Source organism: Pristis pectinata, chromosome 10 (assembly GCF_009764475.1).
Source record: "Pristis pectinata isolate sPriPec2 chromosome 10, sPriPec2.1.pri, whole genome shotgun sequence".
Classification (NCBI taxonomy): domain Eukaryota; kingdom Metazoa; phylum Chordata; class Chondrichthyes; order Rhinopristiformes; family Pristidae; genus Pristis; species Pristis pectinata.
The window spans coordinates 6689236-6715415 of record NC_067414.1 but is presented as its reverse complement, the minus strand read 5'-3'; the positions used below and the strand labels follow the sequence as shown (position 1 = coordinate 6715415).

General features: G+C 41.6%; 1 protein-coding gene across 4 annotated transcripts in view; it reads left to right on the top strand.

The window, feature by feature from the left end:
• Positions 1-17786, top strand: part of gclc (glutamate-cysteine ligase, catalytic subunit) — a 57974-nt gene extending 40188 nt beyond the window's left edge. For all 4 annotated transcript variants that reach the window (XM_052024391.1, XM_052024389.1, XM_052024390.1 and 1 more), the window contains exons 13-17: positions 2105-2209; positions 6012-6093; positions 11964-12067; positions 14767-14887; positions 16555-17786. In XM_052024391.1, the coding sequence (XP_051880351.1) occupies positions 2105-2209; positions 6012-6093; positions 11964-12067; positions 14767-14887; positions 16555-16763 (621 nt within the window). In that variant the 3' untranslated portion in view covers positions 16764-17786. The remainder of the gene's footprint in view (positions 1-2104; positions 2210-6011; positions 6094-11963; positions 12068-14766; positions 14888-16554) is intronic.
• The last annotated feature ends 8394 nt before the right edge of the window (positions 17787-26180 follow it).

The window sequence follows — 26180 nt, the reverse complement described above, 5'->3', positions numbered from 1 at the left end:
TCATTTTTCCCCACATGGTATTCCATGCTCTGTATCTGCTGTGTATTTTGCTTGGTCTGCCTGTATCTCCCCTGAAGCCCCTCTGTATCCTCCTTGGGGCCCATGCAGTCACCTAGCTTTGTGTCATCAGCCAACATGGATATATAAAACTTTCATCCCTTCGTGCAGTCATCGGTAATAAGTTGTCAACAGCTGGCATCCCACATATCACAGCCTCCCAACCTGAAAATGATCTGTACTTACTGCTTTCTGTCTGTTAACCAATCCTCACTCCATGCCAGTATAATTTACTGCACCCCACTCCCAAAATGCTTCAGGTTTAATTTTCTTCTATGGCACCTTTTTATTGGAGTCCCTCTGGATGATAAACTTGCAACAGAAGCAGTGCAGTGAGGATTTTCCAGAGCGATTCCTGGGATGGCAGGTTTTTGCATGAGAAGAGACAAGATCAAGCAGACACATAGGAGCCCAAAAATATTAACTCGAGCAGGTGTGCGCTTTGGGCTGTGTGCTTGTTCCTGGATGGGATTCTTGGTAATGATAGGGTTAGGTCTCAAAATAGGGGCTAAGATAAGGTAAAGATACATGTACATCTTAGTCACATGTACGGTGAAACACACAGTGAAGTGCATCTTTTGCACAGAGTGTTCTGGGGGCAGCCCGCAAGTGTCACCACACCTCCAGTGCCAATATAGCTATGTCGGAGGGAAGGGTTGAATAGATTTTGGAGCAGGATAAAATGTGGGCACAGCATTGTGGGCCAAAGTGCCTGTACTGTGCTGTAACGTTCTATGTTCTAACAATTTGGGTAACTAGTTCAGTCAGATACGAGATGTCAGAATGTACATAACTAACGTCCTGACCTCGACTGTGTTCATCTGTGTAGTTTTTCCATCTTGACTATTGGATTAATATTAGCTGGTGCTCTTTACTTTAGTTTCTAGGGTTAGAGAGTGAGTGAGGAACTTTGATAGATGCAGCAGAGTAATAAGTTAAAATCCTACAAGTAGTAACTGGCTATGTGACTGTGGAAACTATTAAGTTTATTAATAATCAAATCAAGATGTTGTAAAAGCATGCAAGTTGTGTACACGTGAATAACTGATTAAATTGAGTCACCAAGTTTAGATGCAGATTGAGAGACTAGTGTAGTAGTCTCAAATGTCTACAGGAATAAGCAACTAACCAAGTACCTAGCAGGAAGTCGATGTATGCTCTTTCTCTATTGAGAATTGACCTACAAATGATGTAACTTTCCCTTATTTGAAACTGAGAGGGTGAAAAATCCGGAGTTCCTCTGATTAGTCAGCCTCTGTCTTCATTTAGTGAGAAGTGATGGTCAAATCTGTCTCCACAATGTTGACTGACTCCTAATCAGGCTTTACGTCTTGAACAAGCATTTATTCCCTTCCAAAAGGTCAGGAACTTCTGTTGTTTTCCCTAACCTTTCACAAAACAATCCAACACTATTCCCCTTAACCTACTATTTTTTTTTAACCTGAGTTGCAGTACTGTGATCCTAAGTAAAGTTTCCCTTAATCCCTATTCCAATAGAGCTCATTCTTTTTAAAAAAAAAATAGAGCACTTGTTGCTGATTCTCCAAATGGCAGAATTAGTCTTGTTTCTTTCAACAAATTATTTTAGTTTTTCAGAAGCAATGTTAACTCTCCCTTGGCCTTTTCTGCACCAGTGGAAATAGTCCCTATGTCAGCATTCTCCCCACAACCAGCTTTCCTATTGCTCTGGAATGGATGAATACTGGAATCCTCCTTAAGCAAACAGTAGATCAGGGGTCTTTCATTTGAATCACTCTCTGTACAGTGCTGACACACGCCACACTGCATTAGAAATTTCATCAGTTCAAAATGCTGAGCTTCAGTATCTGCTTTGTTCTGTAAGCCATTGTAATAATTCCTGAAACTTGGTAATGTATGTATTTTGCTTTAAGGTCTGGATGAATCTTGCCTTTGTGGAGCCATAATTTCTTTAAAGAATGAAAACAATATTTATATTGGAAAACTCTTACAATAACCCAAATGTATGTAAATTGGCTGTTTCAATCTCTGCACACACTAATGCTTTTCAAAACTGAATTGTTCACAGGTCCAACTGACAGACTTTGAGAATTCTGCTTATGTGGTCTTTGTTGTACTGTTAACCCGAGTGATACTTTCCTATAAATTGGATTTTCTTGTTCCACTCTCAAAAGTAAGTACTGGATCCTGAAAATGATGGTCTTTCACAAATTTAATTTATCAAGTTAGTAATGGGCATTTGCTTGGACCTGTTGTGTTAAGGCTGGTCAAATGTAATTCCTGCAATAAAAATGGTGTAGTGCATGAAGTAGGAAGGCTTTACCATTAACTAAGAAGTTAAATATTGTAAAATTTCACAAGTATGGATTTTCTTGAGCATCTTGCATGTTGCTTTTTTTTAATGGAGAATTGAATTTTGTTTAAAAGTCTGAGGGGAAATGTGGATGCATTTTCATTGCATACAAGTACAAAACAGAGTCTGTAAATTGAAGCTAATTCAAATTAACCACAATGAAAATCTGATTCTTTAGCTTTGTAAAACTCCATTGGTCTTTAAATGTCATTACATAAAGCCATGATGGAGTATTGTTCTTCACTTTCAGCATTGGAGAGTTTTGTATGTACCTCTTTCTACTTTTTCTGAAGGCCATTATACATTATTTTATCTTCAACCAGAAAGGCTGAATCTTTTTTTTTCCTAAAGGTTAATGCAGAGATCAGTGAGGAGTGGTGCTCCATTTCCCGACCCTCTTCTCCCACCAAATTTAATTTTGTATATTAAATAAAAAGCTGCTTGCTGGTTAAGTGCAATTTAGAATTTGAAAAAGGCAAGTAAACTTTAAATGACTGGAATTTTGGAAAATGCTGTTTGTTATTTCTTTACCTGGGATTATAACAATGCTTATTCTCCACATTCAGTAGTACCTAACCTTTCAGTATAAGATGCATACTGAGAAAATTTCACCTTTCTTGAAATTTGGCTGCCCTTGGTTTTGGGCTTGGTATTGGAGAGGATTTGGAGAAATGATGTAGATTACCAGAACTGTTGCATTCAAATGAATCAAGTTATCAGGCTGCTTTAGAGTAATGGATGCTGTTTTTCAAATTGAACTGGAATATGAAATTAAAGAATCATAAATACTGGATATGTGTGCTGCTGTTCAGTTAATTGACACCTTTTTAAGAATAAGAGTTAAGTAATAGAACTCTTTCTTGTTAAGAAATGTTGAACATTAATGGTATTTAAAATTTTTTTAAACTTTATTTACAGCATGATAACAGGCCCTTCTGGCCCAACGAGTCTGCGCTGCCCATTTTTTTTTAAACCCCCATATTAACCTGTCCGTACGTCTTTAGAACATATTTGATCTGGAACATTTAGTTTCTTGGTGGTTCATGCAAATGGAAGTAAATTGACTTAAATGAAAATTCTTCTGTTCATCCCAAAAAAATAACTTAACATTTTTTTCAGAAGCTGAAGGACTTTGAGTGGACTCCTTGGTCTTTCAAAAGTAAATTTTGTCATTTTCATTACTGTGTAATAGAATGCAATTTCTATCAGCTGAATTGTGGGACTTTTGGTTCAACTTGTAGCTTGAATGAGACACTTGTACAATGAGAACAAGCCTTCAGCTCCACTCTGCAGTAAAACTCCGATAATCCCCTGTCCGATGGGTCAGCAGCTGGCTCACCAGGTGATACTCCTGTGCTTCCTTCTCGTTCACCAGGGCCCTGATTCCTGTACTCCCTTTCAATTAACTTGGTTCGCTGGAAATTTTATTATAATATCGTGTAGCATTTTTTATATATAAAAAGAACAACAACAATTAAAAGTATGTTGATCACAAGACAAGGGAGCAGAAGTAGGCCATTTGGCTCATTGAGTTGGGGTGGTAGTAGGAATAATATTCAATAGACCAGAAGATCTGCTGTTTGACACCACTTGAGTTCTGAATGTGCCCAGTTATCGGAGTTTTACTGAATGCAGTTTGAGTACTGTGAAGCCACTCTCTTTGGCTTTAGCCTTTTTTGCAGGTCTACACCTCCATCTAGTTTCTACATTCATTGCCAACTTGGTTGCCAATTGTTGCCACTTTTGAAGTTTGAAGAAAGGGGGGTAAGTTTCTGAGATAATGTAACAGTTGTGATACCTCTTCACACAGCTTGTTGTATGCTTACGGAGCTCAGACACATTTACCTGCTCTTGGCACTGTTTCAATTTAGTATCAGCAGAGCAGTAATATTTAGTAGCAGACTGGAAGGTCTCCAACAGAAGCTTATGAAAACAAGGGTTAATGAGAACCTGTTGCAGTAACTGTCATAACTATCTGCTATCTAATAATTGCTAAATTAGGTTGTGAGCAAAATGCACTAACTGCATTACTTGATCTTGTCCTCCAGAAATATCTTGTTTTCTGGTGAACACAAGATTGAAGGAGTAGAAAAAAATATTTCTGTAATTTCTGTTTTGGCCATGTAGTTGTTAGTAAGTTGGTTCTCCTTGTATCTACCTTTTGAACAGGATAAGTAGCTTCAAAGTGGTGTCTCCAGAATTGAACGATCATTTTATTGCACCAGAACAAGGATTCCACAAGGAGTATATCACAATGCTTCACTGTGGCACTTGCCTGTAGAATGTTGACAAGTGGCAGAGATGTTTATGATGCAGAGTCCTGTTGCAGGGTCTCAACCCGAAACACCAATCCCTCTGCCTCCATTGATGCCACCTGATCAGCTGAGTTCCTCTAGCAGTTTGTTTTTGCATTGATGTTTACTTTGTTAAAAACCTTTACTCCAGAGTCTTTATTTTTTTTAAAAGTGTCCCCAGTTTGATTAATTTGAAGTTTGATCATGATATTTTTTAATTGAATTATTGTGTTTAGTTATGTTTAAAGAGTGGCAAATGTCCTATGCACATGCAAACAGAAATTGAGCAAAAGTCAAGTAAGTGACAAATGCTTCAGGGCTTGTATGAAATTGATGCATTCTGTATATAGAGAATACTATGTGTGATCAGCAACAGACAATGATTTCATTTCACTTATAAACCAAGGTGAATTACAGTAACACCTCAATTGCATCCTCTGGGATTAAACCCAGGTTATTCTTTGATTGAGTCCCACATTTCTTTAGTCACGCTGACAAAAGCTCACATTTCATCTATGCTTATGGAATTCTCTTTTGGAATTGGTTTATTATTGTTACATGTACCGAGGTGTAGTGAGAAATTTTTCTCCCAACGTAGTGAAACTAGGAACACTGCCACAATTATATAAAAAGCTTGAACTACAGATGTGATTTCCTTGCACTTAAGCACTTAATTTTTGAGCCTCCACAGAAACTTGCAATGAAGATTGATTGTGTATGGGGCAGGGCCAGCTTCTGTTTTTAGCTTAGTGTAAACATTAATTTTCCATGGATTTAATTTTTGCACATTTTATGATCCTCTATATTTGGCTCGGCCAATTCATGGAAGTGAATTTGAGGAAAATTACAGTGCAACCCGGTAGAAACAGGAGGTTGGCGTTTTGAAGTGGTGAACCAAAATTGGATGCTACTGTTCCATTTGTTCTTTACAATCCGACTTGTTTTTGCCAAATCCACCAGAAGTATCAGCATTAAGCAAAACTTCCAGCATTCCTGAACTATTTAGCTGTCTTCAGTACTTTTTAAAAATGTTCATTTAGTCTTGATAGTTTATGAAATTAAGAGCAGGCTTTTCTGTCTATTGTCTAGTATACTTGACATTGCACACATTTGTAGTTACTGAGACGATGGCACAAGTAGTTTTGTCAGGAATAAACTTTCCAAGGTGCTACAGTTTTCAAAGTGGCTGGATATTATTTCACATCACCCATAAATATTGGGGTGTGTGTCAAATTTCACTAGCAAACTCCAATAAAATCATAATTTCTTGTGTAGAATGTAAATATTAAAATCACAATCACAGTATGGACATATTTTTTCTTGATTAGGTGGATGAGAACTTGATTGTGGCTCAAAAGCGCGATGCTGTTCGTCAAGGAATGTTCTACTTCAGGAAAGACATCTACAAAGGTAAAAGTTCAGAAGCTGCTTCATGCATTTCAGTTCAACAATCTATTTTCTAGAAATCTCTAAGTACTAAGGTTTCAATAAATGCCTAGAAGTAATTTTCTTGCACACTGCAATAGTTGGATAAATTTCTCTTTTGCACAGCTTTTGCTTGGGGGGGCGGGTGGAGGGGTGGGGGAACAATTTACTAAAGTGGTTTGTTTTTTCATTTGTCTTGCCTCCCCCCCCCCCCCCCCCGCCCCCCACACTTGAGATAATTAGATAATATGGTACATTTAGCACCATGACAGCAAAACATTCTTGTGTTGAACAGTAGTTAAATTACCAGAGGAGTAATCAAGCAACATGGATTAACAACCCAAGTGTTGACTTGAAATCCCACCATGACAGTTGTGGAAGTTAAATTTGGTTAACTCTAATCTGGATTTTTCTGAATAGCCATTCCTCCTTGGAGGTGACCATGATATTGCATTCAGAGGAGCCAGGAACTGACTCTCAGAGCCTACGTCCTGATGAGTTGTACTTGCAGAATCGCATCTTACAAACAATGTGCCAGACTCCTCCGGAACCCAAAGGTGTATCTTGTCCCATGGCTGGACAGGCCCACAAGAGGTGGGAGTACAGTAGTATGCAGGTGGGAGGGAATGGCTCTATCATCCACTTAGTTATACCTATCATCCTCTCTCAGCTGAGAACTGTACTCCTCCATGTTGAACAACCCATACTTGAGGATAGGCAGGCTCAGCATTAGGCTGAATCATTTGCAGCTGTGTTTAACCAGAAGCTGGATGATTCTTCATTATTCTCCTAAGATCCTGTGTTCTCCCGTGTCTGTGTGGGTTTCCTCCGGGTGCTCCGGTTTCCTCCCACATTGCAAAGACATACGGGTAGGTTAATTTGGGTTTAAAATGGGCGGCGTGGACTTGTTGGGCTGGAAGGGCCTGTTACCACGCTGTAAATAAAATTCAATTTAAAATAAAATGTAAAAATCCCTACCACCATTTTTTTTAGCCAATTGGATTTGTTGCATGTGTTAGCAAGAGATAATGGAGTTCTGTAACTAGCCAAGGTTTTGGCCATTACAGAGACTTGGTTGTTACAAGGGCAGGAATGGCTGCTGGATATTCCAGGGTTTAGATGTTTCAAAAGGGACAGGGACGCAGGTAAAAGAGGTAGGGGAGTGACTTTGCTGATCAGGGACAGTGTCACAGCTGTAGAAAGGAAGGACGTCCTGGAGGGATTGTCTACTGAGTCAGTGTGGGTGGAAGTCAGACAGAGGAAGGGAGTGATCACTCTATTGGGAGTATTCTACGGACCCCCCAATAGCAGCAGCAGACACTGAGGAGCAGATCAAGAGGCAGATTTTGGAGAGGTGCAAAAATAACAAGGTTGTTGTCATGGGTTATTTCAACTTCCCTAATATTGATTTGCACCCTCTTAGCGTAAAGGGGATAAATAGGGCTGAGTTTGTTAGGAATGTCCAGGAAGGATTCCTGACACAGTATGTGGGGAGGCCATACTGGACCTGGTACCAGGCAATGAGCCTGATCAGGTTTCAGATCTCTCGGCGGAAGAGCATTTTGGAGACAGTGACAATGACTCCTTGACCTTTACCATAGCCTTGGACAGGGATAGGAGCAGATGATATGGGAAAGTATTTAATTGGGGAGGGGGAATTATGATACTATTAGACAGGAACATGGGAGCGTAAATTGGGAACAGATGTTCTTGGAAGTGCACAGCAGAAATGTGGAGGTTGTTCAGGGAGGACTTGCATGGGGTTCTGGATAGGTTTGTTCCATTGAGGCAGGGTAAAGATGGTAGAGTGAAGGAACTGTGGTTGACGAGACGTAGAATATCTTGTCAAGAGGAAGAAAGAAGCTTACCTGTTTAGAAAGCAAGGATCAGACAGGGCTCTGGAGAGTTACAAGGTAGCCAGGAGGGAGCTTAAGAATGGACTTAGGAGAGTTAGAAGGGGGCATGAGAAGGCCGTGGTGAGTAGGATGAAGGAAAACCCCAAGGCTTTCTACACGTATGTGAAGAATAGGAGAATGACGAGAGTGATGGTAGGACCGATCAGGGATAAAAGAGGAAACGTGCCTGGAGTCAGAAGAGGTAGGGGAGGTCCTTATTTAATATTTTGCTTTGGTATTCACCAGAGAGACCTTGACGTTTGTGAGGATGGTGTACGACAGGCTGATACGCTCAGGCATGTCGACGTGAGGAAAGAGGATATGCTGGAGCTTTTGAAAAATATTAAGATAGATAAGTCACCAGGGCCCAACGGGATATATCCAAGGTTATTATGGGAAGTGAGGGAGGGGATTGCTGAGCCTTTGGCAATGATCTTTGCGTCCTCACTGGCCATAGTTGTGCCAGATGATTGGAGGGTGGCAAATGTTCTTTTGTTCAAGAAAGGGAGTAGGGATAACCCTGGGAATTCCAGACCAGTGAGTCTTGCTTCAATGGTGGGAAAATTACTGGAGAAGATTCTCAGACAGGATTTATGGGCATTTGGAGAAGCATAGGCTGATACGGGACAGTCAGCATGGCTTTGTGAGGGACAGGTTGTGCCTCACGAGCTTGATTGAATTCTTTGAGGATGTGACAAAGCACATTGATGAAGGTAGAGCAGTGGATGTGGTGTACATGGATTTTAGTAAGGCACTTGATAAGGTCCCTCATGGAAGGTTTATTCAGAAAGTCGGGAGGCATGGGATCCAAGGAAACTTGGCTGTGTGGATTCAGAATTGGCTCACCCATAGAAGACAGCGGGTGGTTGTAGATAGAGTGGATTCTGCCTGGAGGTCGGTGATCAGTGGTGTTCCGCAGGGATCTGTTCTGGGACCCCTGCTCTTTGTGATTTTTATAAATGACTTAGATGAGCATGTGTAAGGGTGGGTTAGTAAGTTTGCAGATGGCACGAAGGTTGGTGGTGTTTTGGATAGTGTGGAAGGTTGCTGTAAGTTACAACAGGATATTGATAGGATGCAGACCTGGGCTGGGAAGTGGCAGATGGAGTTCAACCTGGATAAGTGTGAAGTGATACACTTCAGGAGATCGAATTTGAAGGTAGAATGCAAGGTTAGCAGTGCGGAGGAATGGGAGGACCTTCGGGTCCGCGTCCATGGATCCCTCAAGGTTGCTGTGCAGGTCGATAGGGTTGTTAAGAAGGTGGGTGGTGTGTTGGCTTTCATTAGTCGGAGTATTGAGTTCAAGAGCAGGGAGGTAATGTTGTAGCTCTATGGAACTCTGGTTAGACCACACCTGGAGTATTGTGTTCAGTTCTGGTCACCTCATTATAGGAAGGATGTGGAAGCTTTAGAGGGGGTGCAGAGGAGATTTACCAGGATGTTGCCTGGAATGGAGAGCATGTCTTATCAGGATAGATTGAGCGAGCTAGGGCTTTTCTCTTTGGAGAGGAGGAGGATGAGAGGTGACTTGATAGAGGTGTACAGGATGATGAGGAATAGATCGAGTGGACAGTCAGATTTTTTCCCAGGGCGACAATGGCTAACACAAGGGGACATAATTTTAAGGTGATTGGAGGAAGATATAAGGAGGATGTCAGAGGCAAGTTTTTTTTTACACAGTGGTGGGTGCGTGGAACGCACTGCCAGCAGGGGTTGTGGGGGCAAATACATTAGGGACATTTAAGAGACTCTTAGACACGTGAATGATAGAGAAATAGAGGGCTATGTGGGAGGGAAGAGTTAGATGGACCTTAAAGCAGGATAAAATGTAAGATAAGATATCTTTATTAGTCACATGTACATTGAAACCCACAATGAAATGCATCTTTTGCGTGGAGTGTTCTGGGGGCAGCCCGCAAGTGTTGCCATGCTTCTGGCGCCAACATAGCGTGCCCACAACTTCCTAACCCATGCATCTTTGGAATGTGGGAGGAAACCCATGCAGACACGGGGAGAATGTACAAACTCCTCACAGACAGTGACTGGAATTGAACCCGGGTCGCTGGCACTGTAAATCGTTACACTAACTGCTACACTACCGTGCCTAACATCATGCCGAAGGGCCTGTACTGTACTGTGCTGTAATGTTCTATGTTTTTGGGCCAGATAACATCTCTGCTGCGGTGCTGAAGCCTTGTGCTCCACAACCGATTATGCTTAAGGCTGGACAGTTTCTGTATAATGACAACATTGGTATCTTCCCAACTGTGGAAAATTGCCTGGGTGTTTCCTGTTTACAAATAGCAGGACAAAATCGTTTTAACTAATTAGCACTCAGTCTACTCTTGATCATCAGTGAGGTGATGGAAAGTGTTGCTAACGATATTATCGAGCTGCAGTTAATCACTATTTATGCCCAGGTTGGGTTTTGCCTGGACCATGCAGATTTGGACTCTTCGCAGCCGTGGTCCGAACATAGACTCGAGTTGAATTCCAGAGGCAATGGTTGCCTTTGATATCAAGGTAGCATTTCACCATGTCTGGATGAGTCCTGGTAAAAACTAAACAATAGTTAGCAGGGGAGAAAACACTGTCTTGGTTCTATCTTACAGGGAGGAAAATGGTTGTGGTGTTGGTACTCTTACCAGTCACAGTATATCACTGCAGGAGTACCCCACAGTTACCCAGAGCCAACTACCTTCAACTGCTTCGTCAATGAACTTTCCATAATCTAGTTAGAAGTAGGGGTGATCACTGATTATCATGAAATATTCAATCATGGAGCATACAGAACATAGAACAGTACAGCACAGGAACAGGCCTTTCGGCCCACGGTCTGTTCTGAGCATGATGCCAAACTAAACTAACCCCTTCTACCTGCACATCCATGTCCCTCCATTCCCTGCATGTTGATGTGTCTGTCTAAAAGCCTTTCGAACACTACTGTCATATCTGCTTCCACTACCACCCCTGGCAGTACATTCCAGGCACCTACCACTCTGTTTTTCAAAAAAAAAACCAACCCATCCCTCGTGTCCCCTTTAAACCTCTCCTCTCTTGCTTTAAGGCTATGCCCTCTAGTATTCAACATTTCTACCCTGGGGAAAAAGATTATGTCTGTCTACCCTATCTCTGCCTCTCATAATTTTATAAGCTTCTATCAGGTCTTCCCTCAGCCTCTGCACCAGAGAAAACAATCTCCTTATTGCTAATACCCTCCAGGCATCATCCTGGTAAACCTCTTCTGAACCCTCAAGCCTTGCATCCTTCCTGTAATGGGGCAACCAGAACTGCACACAATACTCCACGTGTGGCCTAACCAAAGTTTCATACAGCTGCAACATGACATCCCGACTCTTGTAATCTGTGCCCCTAGTGATGAAGGCAAGCATGCCATATGCCACCTTTACCACTCTATCTACTTGCATTGCCACTTTCAGGGAGGTATGGACTTGGACCACAAGATCCCTCTGTACATCAATGACGTCAAGGGTCCTGCCATTAACTGTTCCATTCATAACTTCTCAGCGCGTGAAGTAGTCTGTGCCTACAGGCAGTAAGATCGAGATAATATTCAGGCATTGGCTGATAAATGAAGAGGAACATTTGCAACACACAGTTGCTGGGCCTTGATTATCACTTGACCAGAGCCTAAGCTTTCCTTGACATTCAATGTCATTGCCATCACATTTGTTTCATCAACATCCTTGGTGTTACCATCCCCCAGGAACTCTTGTGGAAGGCAGGTATAAGAACAGGTCCGAGGTTGTGTATCACGCAGCAAGTGATACCCAGAGCCTTTCTGCAAGCTGCAAATCAGTTGTGTGGTGGAATACTTTTCACTTGGTCTGCGTGCTTCCGCTTCTTAGTTTCATTCATCCACTAAACTATTAGATTAGAATAATGTATCAGCTTGTGTAAAATTAAGGTATATTTTAAGTTGTGGCTTTTTCCTTCCAGCTGGAAACCCAGTTGTTGATGGCTGTGCTTGTGCACAGAATGGCATTGATTTGGATTCTGAAGAGTATGTGTTAATGAGCATAGACACCATCATTAATGGCAAGGTATGTGAAAATATGGGTTGTATTACTTGCCCATCATTTGCAAAAATGCTGTCAATCAGAAGGTAATATGAAACTTTAAATACCTGATCCAAAATTGTACCAGTTTAGTTTTGTTTTTGTAAACTGCCACAATTTGGTATTTTCCCTCGCTGCTGCTTCCCATGGGCATAGCAACCTTCAGCTGTGAGGTAAGAAATGAATTCAGCCAAAACTATGATTATTCTATCAATATGCGGTGGCTTAACCTCATTTGCCAAACCAAAATAAAAAATTATGATGCATTAAATGATAGATTTAAGTCGGCATTATTTCCATTGTTGGCCAGCCTATTGCTTGGAATCATTGACTGCCTTTTAAGATTTTTCTTTAAACTGCAACAGTAATTTTAACATGCAGCCAAATAAAATTCTTTTGAAAGCAGATTGTAATGATTCTAACACACTTTACCATTGTGTAAGTGAGATCCAGAACAGTACACCTTTTTTTTTGCGCTACAACAAAGTAATTAGAGTACGAGAGGGCTCCCGCTCTCTAAAAGGGTCCAGAGAAACATTAATTTCTGAAGTGTGTGTGTATTGCAAGAGCACAGTCCTTTCTGAGAATGAAAGATCCTCTGAGAAATTTTTTTATGCTTTGAATTCTGCAAAATCCTACAAGCAAATTTGAAACACTAGGTTCTGTTCAAAGCATGCAGTATTGTAGCAATTAGAGACTCGGTCAAGAGCAGAGAAAGAATGGGACCTTGTTTTTACAGCCTAAAAGGTTTTTGTTCCAGAAAAGGGTAAGGGAGAGGAGTGATGTAGCAATATTGCTAAATGACCATGGGGAATGCATGGTGGAAATATTGTAACTGATTCAAGACTAACTGATCCTTGGATCTCTTGACAACTGTGCCGTACGCAAAAGAAGCTTACAGTAATGGCTTAGCATTTATTAGGAGTTTTAATTTTCACAAGTTAATGGGCAAAATGGCTCAAATCATAGAAGCAACAGATTTCTAAAATGTAGCCAGGATAGCTTTCCGAAACTGTCTTTATGACGTGTTCCCTCATTTGCCCTGTTTGTTTAAAAAGAGGACTGGCTGGTAGTAATAACTGTTCTGAAAGCCAGAAAGCAATCTGTAAATGGTGACCACATGGTAGAAGATTTTAAGCTAAAATAAGATCAACTTCAGAGGAAAGAAACATGTTGAATGGGTTAAACTGAACTACTCAATACTGAAAAATTGGGAAATATTCTTAAAGATAATTACCTAAAGAGTGAAAGTCCCACTTCTGCAGTTACTTAAGTGTTTAACCCAAGAAAAGATGAGTATACAGCTGAAGACAGTAACCAGCACAGATGCTTAAAAAACATGAACCTGGGGAAAATAGAATGCAACGAATAGACTCAAAATGTAAAGTGTTGCAGAAAGGATATACAAAAAAACTGCTCATACTCAGCACTTTTACTTTAGAATTGCATGGGAGGTTAAAAGGCAAAGAATAATGGTTTGTTAATGTTCTCCTGAGATTTATTACAACCTTTTCACGGTATTGCAGATTGGAGCAGGAAGTTGCAAACACATATTGTGAGTGGGTAATACTTTGGGCAGTGGACTCATTGTGGAGAAATGTGATCTACTTTGACAAAAAGCAGGTTGGGTGTGTTTCCTAAATAGATGGAAATTTTACAGGGGAGCAGTAATCTGAGAGTCCAAATAGATAACTCATTTAAAAAAAATTGTAAAAAAGCTGCATGGAATGTTATCACAAAGGAGCTGGAGTACATCTAGAGCTTTGTTTAGATGCCATCCAGATTAGAGCATTCAGTTTTGGGAGTGTACCTTGGAAGAATATCCTGGCTCTTTTGACAATCAATTCATTGGGATGAATTTGCCTGGGGGCTTAAATTTCAAGGAGCTATTGAAAGGCCTTTGTTTGAATTCTCTTAATTGTGAGACCGAGGAGTGCTCTGAACTGTGCTTAACATATAAATAATAACAAAGGGTATAAAGATTAAGAACAAATGTATGGCAATTAGAGCTAGACCATATTAGTGAAATGATTGCTTTCACAATAGTAATAGGAATATAGAACTTCACCGATCCATCACCAGCAGGCAGTGGATTGTAGAAAATCAGTGATTTTAAGACAAGCTTGATGGGAATTTAAGTAAAGGCAGGAAAATGGAGTTTTGTAGAGCAGCCAAGATCTCATTGGAAGCTGGAAAGTAGGAGTGGCTAAATCAATTTTCTTGCTTTCTAGCTCAGTGACCTATTAAGGCAAGCAGGATAATTTCTTCTGGGTGCATTGTTTAACGCAGAAGAGGTTGAATTTAAATAATTCCATTCTTTGAAAGGAGCAATCATACTTTTGATATGTGTGTTCATCCTATGTTTTAATGTGCTGTGTAGGTGCATTCAGAGTTAGGCTGTTCTCTCATCACAACTGCAGTGAACAACATTGGAAAATACATCAACAGTATTGCAATGTAAAAAAAATAATTGCCTGTCAAATAGATAGACTATGTTAATATTGCAAACTACTCCAGTATCTCTCAACCTCTTGCTGAGATCTGATTAAGACTTCAAATCTTTTGCCAAAATGTGTGCACATTTGCTTGCTTTTTATGTGTAAGTAATTGCAGGTAAACTCTTTCAGTAAAAATATTCGACTGCTGTCATTATTTTCTAACTCCTGTTCTGCTCTATCTTGCAGGAAGGAGTTTTTCCAGGTTTGATCCCAATCATAAACAGTTACCTTGAAAACATGGAAGTAGATGTTGACACACGGTGTAGCATTTTGAACTACCTCAAGCTGATCAGAAAGAGAGCTTCAGGTAAGGTTCCAACTTTATATTGAATTGATGCATCAACCTAGAATTGAGGCAGCTATCAAAGGTCCTTTTGCTTTTCCCTGGAAATCTTTGCAAGCCTGATAATGGAATTTGGAAAGTATTCTTCTTCTGGGAATTCTATAATCCATCTAAATATCAAAGTGAGTGGATAAAACACTATACAATAAGTGCCAGCATAATCTTGCAAATTTAACATCATTCTTGCTCAGGCGCAGCTGAGAGCAGATCATAATGGAACCATAATTGGATGGTTCAGTTTGAATGACTGAGGCTGCCAAGTTCCTGACACGCGAGGTGATTCATCTGTTTTTCACATTCTCAGTGCAGTGAAGGTGTAGCCGGGATTGCACTAGTTTCCATCAAAACCACTTTTCATCTTGGCTGGAGGGTTCCGTTATCGTCCCTGGGAGAAAGGCAAAAATCTTCGGCTGTGCAGTTTCACACTCTGCACATGCAGCAGCAAGCTTGTGTGGCAAAATGTTCCAGGGCATTGGAAGGAAAAGGACAAAATGGTTGGAATGCATAAACCAGGAGGACTATTCACCAGAATATAGCCCAGCTGCTGCTTTGTTTAGAGTCATACAGCATGGAAACAGGCCCTTTGGCCCACTGGTCCATGCCAACCATGGTGCCCACCTAGTTAGTCCCATTTGGCCCATAGCCCTCTTAAACCCCTCCTATCCATGTACTTATCCAAATATTTTTTTAAATGTTATTGTACCTGCCTCAATCACTTTCTCTGGCAGCTCATTCCAGATATCCACGACCCCCTGTGAAGAAGTTGCCCCTCTGGTCCCTTTTTAAACCTCTCTTCTTGAACCTATGGCCCCTAGTTCCCCTTCCCCAGGAAAAAGACTGTGCATTTGCCCTATCTATGCCCCCCCCCATGATTTTTATATACCTCTATTAGAACCATAGAACCCTACAGCACAAAACAGGCCCTTCGGCCCACCGTGTCGTGCCGTCCATCAGACCACCCTCACACTACCTAACCCCTTCCTCCCGCATATCCCTCTATCTCACGTTCCTCCATATGCCTATCCAACAAGCTCTTGAACCTGTTCAATGTATCTGCCTCCACCACCACCCCAGGCAGTGCATTCCATGCACCAACCACTCTCTGGGTGAAAAACCTCCCTCTGACATCTCCCCTGAACCTCCCACCTCACATGTAGCACCACACATACCATAATAGACGGCATGATGTCTTCTTTTGGGATTACTGGTACATTGCTTTAACAGAGGGGGGAAAAAAAAAAATCAGTTGAACAAGAATTTCTGAAAACATGACCATAACAGGAAAATGGACTGTAAACTAAGAATTTAATTGGCACCTCCCACCAAAGGTAACCCCTCTGCCTCCTACATTCCAAGGAACAAAGCCCTTGCCTACCCAACCTCTCCTTATAACTCAGGCCCTTGAGTACTGGAAGCATTGTTGTAAATGTACAACGATGCTTTCAGTACTCCAGTTTAATGATGCCTTTCCCATAACGGGATAACCAAAATTGTACACACAGTGCAGCCTCACCACATCTTGGCCATTTTTATAAATCTGCCTTAATGTTATTTTTACAGCACATGGGTTCATGGGGCAAAAACTAGTTTAAAAACTAGAGTATTTTACTTGCTTGTTTAATTGTTTTCAGGGGAGCTGATGACTGCAGCGTGTTGGTTGAGGAACTTTGTTGCTCATCATCCTGACTACAAGCAAGATAGTGTTGTAACTGACAAAATCAACTATGACCTAATTATGGAATGTGACCAAATTGCAAAGGGTTTGCATGACTGTCCAAAACTAATTGGAGAAGTGGTCAGTAAACCAAAGCACTCAGATGGCAGGCACAGCACTGTTTAATATCATGGAGTTGTATACTTTGTTAATCATACAGATTTTTGCAGGGTGTAGAGACCAAGAACATGAGCAAACTAATGAGCAGGGCCAACCATGTAAATTAAATCTTTATTCATTGTTTAAATCAGCGCAGGTTTCTGCATTACATTTGGTGGGTAACATGGAAGCAATGTGTACATATTGTTTTTTTCTAGATTAAGTGTATTTTAATAACTCTCTAACATGGGTTGTTGCACAAATTCTGCTGTAGATACAAATGGAGAGGTGTACTTTGTATATAATTTTCTTACCACAAATTCCATTGCTTTGACTGTAAATATCCTGAATTAAGCTGTTTTGATCATGTATGAACAAATAATGAAACTTGTAAGATGTTTATATTGAATGTTTTGTTTTGACTAAAAGAAATCTACTAACTTGAATATTCCTGTGTCTATATTGTGTGAAATATTCACCGAAAATGCACAGTGCTTCACAAAGTAGTTTAATGGATGCGCCTTGACAATGGATAATTTAAATAGATTGTGTTTGATTGCATTGTTTTAAGGGAGGAATTGCAGTAAATATCATAGAAAAACAAAGCCAATCAAGGAGATGGAATTGTAAATTTAATCTTAATAAATTTACTGTGGGAATGGAATTTGGAATAACTGCTGTACTGACATTAGATTTCCTTAAAGGAACAAGTTTGGCAAATTTTCTTGAGTTTTCCCATGTTGCTAACTTGCACTTCAACACTTGCAAAGAACGTTTGCTCTCTAAGAAGAATGCTCAGATAAGTTATCTGCTGAATTTAGTCTCCTTGCTGTCACCCATTAACTTTTCTTAAACTACTGCGATTGGTTTCTGAATTACATTAAATTCCAACCCCCACCCCTCAACTTTCTCAATACTGTATTGTCTTGGCAGCTTTTGAGACTAAAGTTCAGTCTAACTGGCGCTAGTTAATTGTTGTACGTTATCTACTATTGAGCATCCAATTATTGAGTAGATTTGGTGCCAATTAAATTCTTAGTTTACAGTCCATTTTCCTGTTATGGTCATGTTTTCAGAAATTCTTGTTCAACTGATTTTTTTTTCCCCTCTGTTAAAGCAATGTACCAGTAATCCCAAAAGAAGACATCATGCCGTCTATTATGGTATGTGTGGTGCTACTTGTAGAGAATGAATCTCTTGTCGAGTGAACTTCCATGTGTCTTGCTTGGAACAGTTTATGGTAGGGTTCCCACACAGTTGTTTTCCTTGCTCAATGCTGTCCCCAATTTACTCATCCACTTGATCACATGGACTGATGCTTTGTCCCAAGCATGAACGCAAGTGTCAGAATCTGGGAAGGAAGTCGATGGAAACGTGGGAAGAATAAACTGGGTTGGGATAGGATTAATGTTTTAATTAATAATAATTTAAAAATGGACACTTGATGGTCGATGTGGACTTTGGTGGGCCAAAGTGTTTGTTTCCATGTGTATCCCTATAACCCTGAGAACCTGGCATTTGGTTTCTAGATGGCTGTAAGGCTTTGGGGAGTTGCTGAGTCGCTTGCTACGGGATAGCTGACTTCTGATTCACCCTTGAAGCAGGAGTGTTTTTTTTTCCCTTTTGATTCACATCAATCCCAATTTTTGCCCGGGTACCTTCTACTGCCTTAATCCATGCCCCATCTCTCACCACGATTTCACCCCCATCCCCTCGCCTGATAATTAGTTGGACCTTGGGCTGTTGAGGCCTGAGTTGTATAGTCCAGATTGAGCCCAAACTAATGGAACAGGCAGGCCTTGGCAAGTGAGGACTGTTGACGGCACCTTTTGAAGCAGTAATCGTCTGAATTGGGTTTGTCCATTTTGTAGGTGGGAGCACTCTTTCACATTGGTAAATTCCAATGTTGTGCACATCCTGGAACAGATTGGTTAACATTAACCAGTGACGAGAGGGATGTTAGTGACCATATCCTTTTTGCTTTTTACGAGGAGCTCGGCCATTTCTTGATCACATTCTGAATCAAATTGCTCAAATACTGGAAAAGAAGCAATAATGAAAATAGCAAGTTGGGCAGTGTCTGTGGATGTTGGATCAAGTGACCCTGTATCAAAGCCACCGGAAGACTGGCTTATGTGTTGCTGCAACTCTGAGGCATATGTTTATCATCCACTCGAGGTTTCTGATTGAAGTTGGTTGCAATTGCTTCATCAAGTTCACATCATTGAGGAAGGGGGATTTTCATGGAATGGCCATCTTCCATTAGTCAGTGATCCACTTGTCATGCTTGGATGTGACAGGACATCAGAACTTTGGATCCATTGTTGTGGGATTGTGTGTCCCTGTTATGTATCACTGTGTTTGGCATGCATATAATCCCATGTAAGTTTGCCAGTTTAGCACCTGATTTTTAGATGTGTCTGCTGATCTTGGAATACTCATCAACATCCCTTCTTAAACCGGAGTTGACGTTAATTGCCAATATAGGGCTGTACTTTCATAATGTTGAAGATTGCAGTGAGGTACTCGTATGTGCTCAGATTTGAGCTGATGCCTCTGTTCTTAGTTCACTCACTGATCATGCTGCACAACACCATGGAGAGAGTTCTCATGTAGCCAGGGCTTTGATTTACCGGAAGACTGATGGTCACTCTGACCTTCAGAGTTTTGGTAGGAATAGACCATCACACAACAAGTAGACCATCTGCAATAAATAGTTTGAGGACAGTGGTTTATGAGTGATCATGCACCCCTTGAACTGCATGTGTGATCAACTGCACTCCAGTTCTGTTTATAAATAAATTTTCTGTTAATATAAATAAGAATGAACGGAAGAATGGCATTGAAACATGGTGTTATAAGTGTGGCTGTATGAAATTTGGAAGTTTGAATTGGAATAGCTGGTTTGACATTTCTCCCTTCCCCCATAAATGGAGATAATGTGAATATGTGCTAAGAAACTGAGAGCTCTCAGATCCCATAGAGGGAGTGCACAATAAAACAGTCATCTGTACTCCTGGGTTTCCAAGCAAGTAACCTATCTAAAGAATGGAGACAATAGAGGGAACTGTTTACACTTTATCTGCCATAGCCAGGTCAATAAGATATCTTTGTTAGTCGCACGTACACCGAAACACACAGTGAAATGCATCTTTTGTGTAGAGTGTTCTGGGTGCAGCCTGCAAGTGTCACCATATTTCCGGCACAAGCAGAGCATGCCCACAACTTCCTAACCTGTACGTCTTTGGAATGTGGGAGGAAACCCACACAGACATGGAGAACGTACAAACTCCTTACAGATAGTGGCTGGAATTGAACCTGGTTTGCTGACGCTGTAATAGTGTTATGCTAACCGCTACACTACTGATATAAACCAGAGCAGGCAATATCTTATTGCACAAAGCACAATGGAACCTAGGAGAATGTATTACCTGCCTGGAAATAAAATGGATGACCATTACTTTTTTTTAAACGTATGATCAAGAGTGGGGAGAATCTTACGCTTTCCAAACCTAAGATGGTTACAGATGAGTAGAGTTTTGCAGATGCAGAGAATATGGTTATCAGTGACTGGATAATGTGTGGAACACAGGAGTAACGGTTACCACATGTCACTGTTAACTCTAGAAAAGTGCATCAAGACATACAGAGCTCTGGAACAGAGCAGAAAGAAGTGCATTTGACAACAGCCAAATAGATCAAACCGGGGGATTTGTATTTTATTAGTGAATTGCAACGTGAGTGGCTAACAAAAAAGAAATGCTGTATTTGAAACTGTAAGGCAGGCTGTAGCCATTAGTGAGGCTTGGTTGCAGGAGGGGCAGGACTGGCAGCTCAATGTTCCAGGGTTCTGTTGTTTTAGACATGATTGAGCAGGAGCTATTAAAGGGGGAGGGGTGGCATTATTCATCAGGGAAAATGTCACAGCAGTGCTCAGAGATGACATGCTGGAGGGCTCGACTACCAAGGCAATTTGGATGGAACTGAGGAATAAAAAAGGAATTACCACATTAATGAGACTATATTATAGACCTCCCAATAGTCAGTGGGATTTAAAGGAGCAAATTTGTAGACTGACAGTTGTAGGAAATAAAAAGTTGTGATAATAGGTGAATTTTAACTTTCCACATTTTGACTCGGACTCCCATACTATAAAAGGACTGGATGGGATAGAGTTTGTCAAATGTGTTCAGGAAAGTTTCCTTAATATGTAGAGGTCCCAACTAGAGAGAGCACGATACTGGATCTCGTCTTAAGGAATGAGACAGGGCAGGTGTCAGAAGTGAGTGTTGGGGAGCACTTTGGATCTAGTGATCATAATTCCATTAATTTCAAGATAATAATGGAGAAGGATAGGACTTTCCCTAGGGTTAAGATTTTCAACTGGAGGGGTGGCCAATGTTGAGGGCATCAGAAGGGATCTGGCAGGCATGCATTGGGATAAATTGTTTTCCAGCAAAAAGATGCTTAGTAAGTGGGAGGCCTTCAAAAGTGAAGACAGTACAGAATCTGTATGTTCCTGTTAGAGTAAAAGGCAAGGCTAACAGCTTTAGGGAACCTTGGTTATCAAGGGGTATTGAGGCCCTGGTAAAGAAAAAGGAGGTGCATATCAGGTACAGGCAGTTAGGATCAAATGAGGAGCTTGAGGAGTATGAGAAATGCAAGAGAACACTTAAGAGAGAAATCAGGAGGGCTAAAAGAGGACATGAGGTTGCTCTGGCAGACGGTGAAAGAATCCAAAGGGTTTCTATAGTTATATTAAATGCAAAAGGATAGTAAAGGACAAAATTGGTCCTCTTGAAGACCAGCGTGGTCACCTATGTGTGGAGCCGAAAGAGATGGAGGAGATCTTAAATGAATTTTTGCATCTATATTTACTTGAGAGACAGATACAGAGTCTGTAGAACTGAGGAAAAAGAGTAGGGAGATCATGTGCCGTATCTGGATTACGGAAGAGGAGGTGCTGGCTGTCTTGAGGCAAATTAGAGTGGATAAATCCCCAGGGCCTGATGAGGTGTCCCTTCAGACCTTGTGGGAGGCCAGTGCAGAAATTGCAGAGGGCCCTGGCAGAGATATTTAGAATGTCCTTAGCCACGGGTGAGGTGCCAGAGGACTGGAGGATAGCTAATGTTGTTCCGTTGTTTAAGAAAGGCTCTCAGAATAAGTCGGGAAATTATAGGCCGATGAGCCTGACATCAGTTGTGGGTAAATTATTGGAAGGTATTCTCAGGCACAGGATAAGTAAGTACTTAAATGGACGGGGCCTAATTAGGGATAGTCAACATGGCTTTGTGCGTGAAAGGTTATGTCTATCCAATCTTACAGAGTTTTTTGAGGAGGTTACCAGGAAGGTTGATAAAGGGAAGGTGGTGGACGTTGTCTACGTGGACTTTAGTAAGGCCTTTGACAAAGCCCCGCATGGGAGGCTGCTCCAGAAGGTTAAGTCGCTTGGCATTCAGGATAAAGTAGTCAATTGGATTCAACGTTGGCTTAGCCAGCGAGTGGTAGTAGATGGCTGTTTCTCTGATTGGAGGCCTGTGACTAGTGGTGTGCTGCAGGGATGGGTGCTGGGCCCATTCCTGTCTATCATCTATATTAATTACATAGTTAATAATGTGGTAAACTGGATCAGAAAGTTTGCAGATGACACTAAGATCGGGGGTGTAGTGGACAGCGAGGAAGGCTATCAAAGCTTGCAGAGTGATCTGGACCAGCTGGGAAAATGGGCTGAAAAATGGCTGATGGAATTTAATGCAGACAAGTGTGAGATGTTGCACTTTGGGAGGACAAACCAGGGTAAGGCTTGAACAATGAATGGTAGGGCACGGAGGTGTGCGGTAGAACAGAGGGACCTGGGAATACAGATCCATAATTCCTTGAAAGCAGCATCACAGGTAGATAGGGTCGGCAAGAGAGCTTTTAGCACTTTGGCCTTCGTAAATCGGCATTGAATACAGGAGTTGGGATGTTATGTTGAAGTTGTATAAGACGTTGGTGAGGCCAAACGATTGTGTGTAAAGTAATTTGTGCAGTTCTGGTCACCTACCTACAGGAAAGATATCAATAAGCTTGAAAGAGTGCAGAGAAAATTTACACGCATGTTGCTTGGACTTGAGGACCTGAGTTATAGGGAAAGGTTGAATAGGTTAGAACTTTATTCCCTGGAGCGCAGGAGAATGAGGGGAGATCTTATAGAGGTATACAAAATTATGAGGGGTATAGATAGGGTGAATGCATGCAGGCTTTTTCCCCTCAGGTTGGGTGAGACTAGAACTAGAGGTCATAGGTTTAGGGTGAAAGGTGAGAGAAGTTTGGATAGGTACATGGATGGGAGAGGAATGGAGGGATATGGTCCAGGTGCAGGTAGATGGGACTAGGTAGAAAACCAGGCTGGCATGGACTAGATGGGCCGAAGGGTCTGTTTCTGTGCTGTAGTGCTCTATGACAAGAGACGGGTTGAGATTAAGGGCACAGGGTGAACCTAGACTGGGCAATTTTGAATGTTTTATTTCCCTTTTTCATTATGCAGAACATAGAACAGTACAGCACTGGAATGGCCATTCGGCCCATGATGTGCTGATCCTGATGCCGATTTATACTAAATCTCCTCCTCCTGTGTATCATCTACATCCCTCCATTCCCTTCGTATTGAGTGGACAGTCAGAGACTTTTTCCCAGGGTGACAATGGCTAACATGAGGGGACTTAATTTTAAGGTGATTGGAGGAAGGTATAAGGGGGCTGTCAGGGGTAAGTTTTTTACACAGAGAGTGGTGGGTGCGTGGAAGGCACTGCCGGCAGAGGTTGTGGGGGCAGATACATTAGGGACATTTAAGAGACTCTTAGATAGCCACATGAATGATAGAAAAATAGGGGGTTATGTGGGAGGGAAGGGTTAGGTAGATCTTAGAGTAGGATAAAATGTTGGCATAACGTTGTGGGCCGAAGGGCCTGTACTGTGCTGTAGTGTTCTATGTTCTATATTCATGTGTCTATCTAAAAGCCTCTTAAGCTCCACATAATATTGGGTAAGTATCTCTGTGAAATGTAATGTGTGACCAAAGGCTTTGCAAGTTCATTTTATAAATAAGGTTCCTTTCTTAATTCGTGTAATCAGTTAACATCATGTATCTTGGTGAGTCAATGTGAGAGAGACTCTTCGAGAATCCACTCTGACAGTTCCATGATTTGGTCAGTGGTGGTGCTACTGAGTCAAGGTTCCCTTGCCCCTAAAGTTCCTTCCAAGAGATGTGTAACATGGAGAAGTAACAGTCTACCAGCAAAGACTTTTAACAAGGAGAAGTTTACTTACACATATATGACCTGATGCCAGGCAATTCAATGGTACTTAAGGCTCCTGGGGTCACAATTATACCATCATGCCATAATTTCAAAGCTATTAACTAGTGAAATTAGAAGGCAGAATTAATAATGAGAACAGACGAGTTCAACTTCCACCACAGCAGATGGGGAAAAATCAGAAACAGCTAATTAAAATCAGAAATTAAAAGCTAACATCAATAGTGTCGATTACTGAACAGGATGTAACGAGGGTTGCTGGCAAAAGAGTTTAAAACAGTGGCCTGGAGATATAGAACATAGAACAGTACAGTACAATACAGGCCCTTTGGCCCACAATGTTGTGCTGACCTTTAAACCTCACCTAAGACTATCTAACCCCTTCCTACCACATATCCTTCCATTTTAAATTCCTCCATATGCTTATCCAGTAATCTCTTTAATTTGACCAATGTACCTGCCTCCACCACCACCCCAGGCAGCGCATTCCATGCACCAACCACTCTCTGGGTGAAAAACCTCCCTCTGATATCTCCCTTGAGCTTCCCACCCATTACCTTAAAGCCATGCCCTCTTGTATTGAGCATTGGTGCCCTGGGAAAGAGGCGCTGGCTGTCCACTCTATCTATTCCTCTTAATATTTTGTACACCTCCATCATGTCCCCTTTCATCTTTCTTCTCTCCAAAGAGTAAAGCCCTAGCTTCCTTAGTCTCTCCTCATAATGCATACTCTCTAAACCAGGCGGCATCCTGGTAAATCTCCTCTGCACCCTTTCCAACACTTCCACATCCTTCCTATAATGAGGCGACCAGAACTGGACACAGTACTCCAAGTGTGGTCTAACCAGAGTTTTGTAGAGCTGCATCATTACTTCGCGGCTCTTAAACTCAATCCCTCAATTTATGAAAGCTAATACCCCATAAGCTTTCTTAACTACCCGATCCACCTGTGAGGCAATTTTCAGGGATCTGTGGATTATGGACCCCCAGATCCCTCTGCTCTTCCACGCTACCAAGAATCCTGCCATTAACTTTGTGCTCTGCCTTGGAGTTTGTCCTTCCAAAGTGTACCAACTCACACTTCTCCGGATTGAACTCCATCTGCCATTTCTCAGCCCAGCTCTGCATCCTATCAATGCCCCTCTGCAATCTTCGACAATCGTCTACACTATCCACACCACCACCAACCTTTATGTCGTCTGTAAACTTGCCAACCCACCCTTCTACCCCCTCATCCAAGTCATTAATAAAAATCACGAAAAGCAGAGGTCCCAGAACCAATCCTTCTGGGACACCGCTAGTCACAGCCCTCCAATCCGAATGCACTCCCTCCACCACAACCCTCTGCCTTCTACAGGCAAGCCAATTCTGAATCCACATGGCCAAGATATGATTCTGAGGCTTGACCAATGTGTGACAAATGTGTTGTCATTTTGTCAAAAGTTCCCAAGTGTTAATGAGTAGAACACTACAGGACTAACAGTGCTGGATGTGCTTTGTTAGGTGCCTGGTAATTAGGTCAATACTTGGTGGCCTATCTAGTTTTATTTTTCACAGTGGAGGGCATGAGCTGTAAGGAGAGGTTGGACAAACTTGTGTTGTTCTCCCTGGAGCATCAGAGGCTGAGGGGAGACCTGATAGGGGTTTTTAAAATTATGAGAGGCATAGATAGGGTAGACAGTCAGAATCTTTTCCCTGGGGTAGAAATGTCAAACACCAGAGGACAGGCTTTTAAGGTTAGAGGGGGCAAGTTTTTCTGGGCAGAGAGTGGGAGGCGCCTAGAATGGGTTAACAGGGATAGTAGTGGAAGCAGGCAGTGCAGTGGAGCTTAAGACTTTTAGATAGATATATCCCAGAACACTCTACACAAAAGATGTATTTCACCGTGTGTTTTGATGTACATATGACTAATAAAGATACCTTATTGAGGCAGGCACAGTAGTGTAGTGGTTAGCGTAACACCATTACAGCGCCAGTGACACGGGTTCAACTCCGGCCACTGTCTTTAAGGAGTTTGTACGTTCTCCCTGCGTCTGCATGGGTTTCTTCCGGGTGCTCTGGTTTCCTCCCACATTCCAAAGACGTACGGGTTAGGAAGTTGTGGGCATGATACGTTGGCACCAGAAGCATGGCGACACTTGCGGGC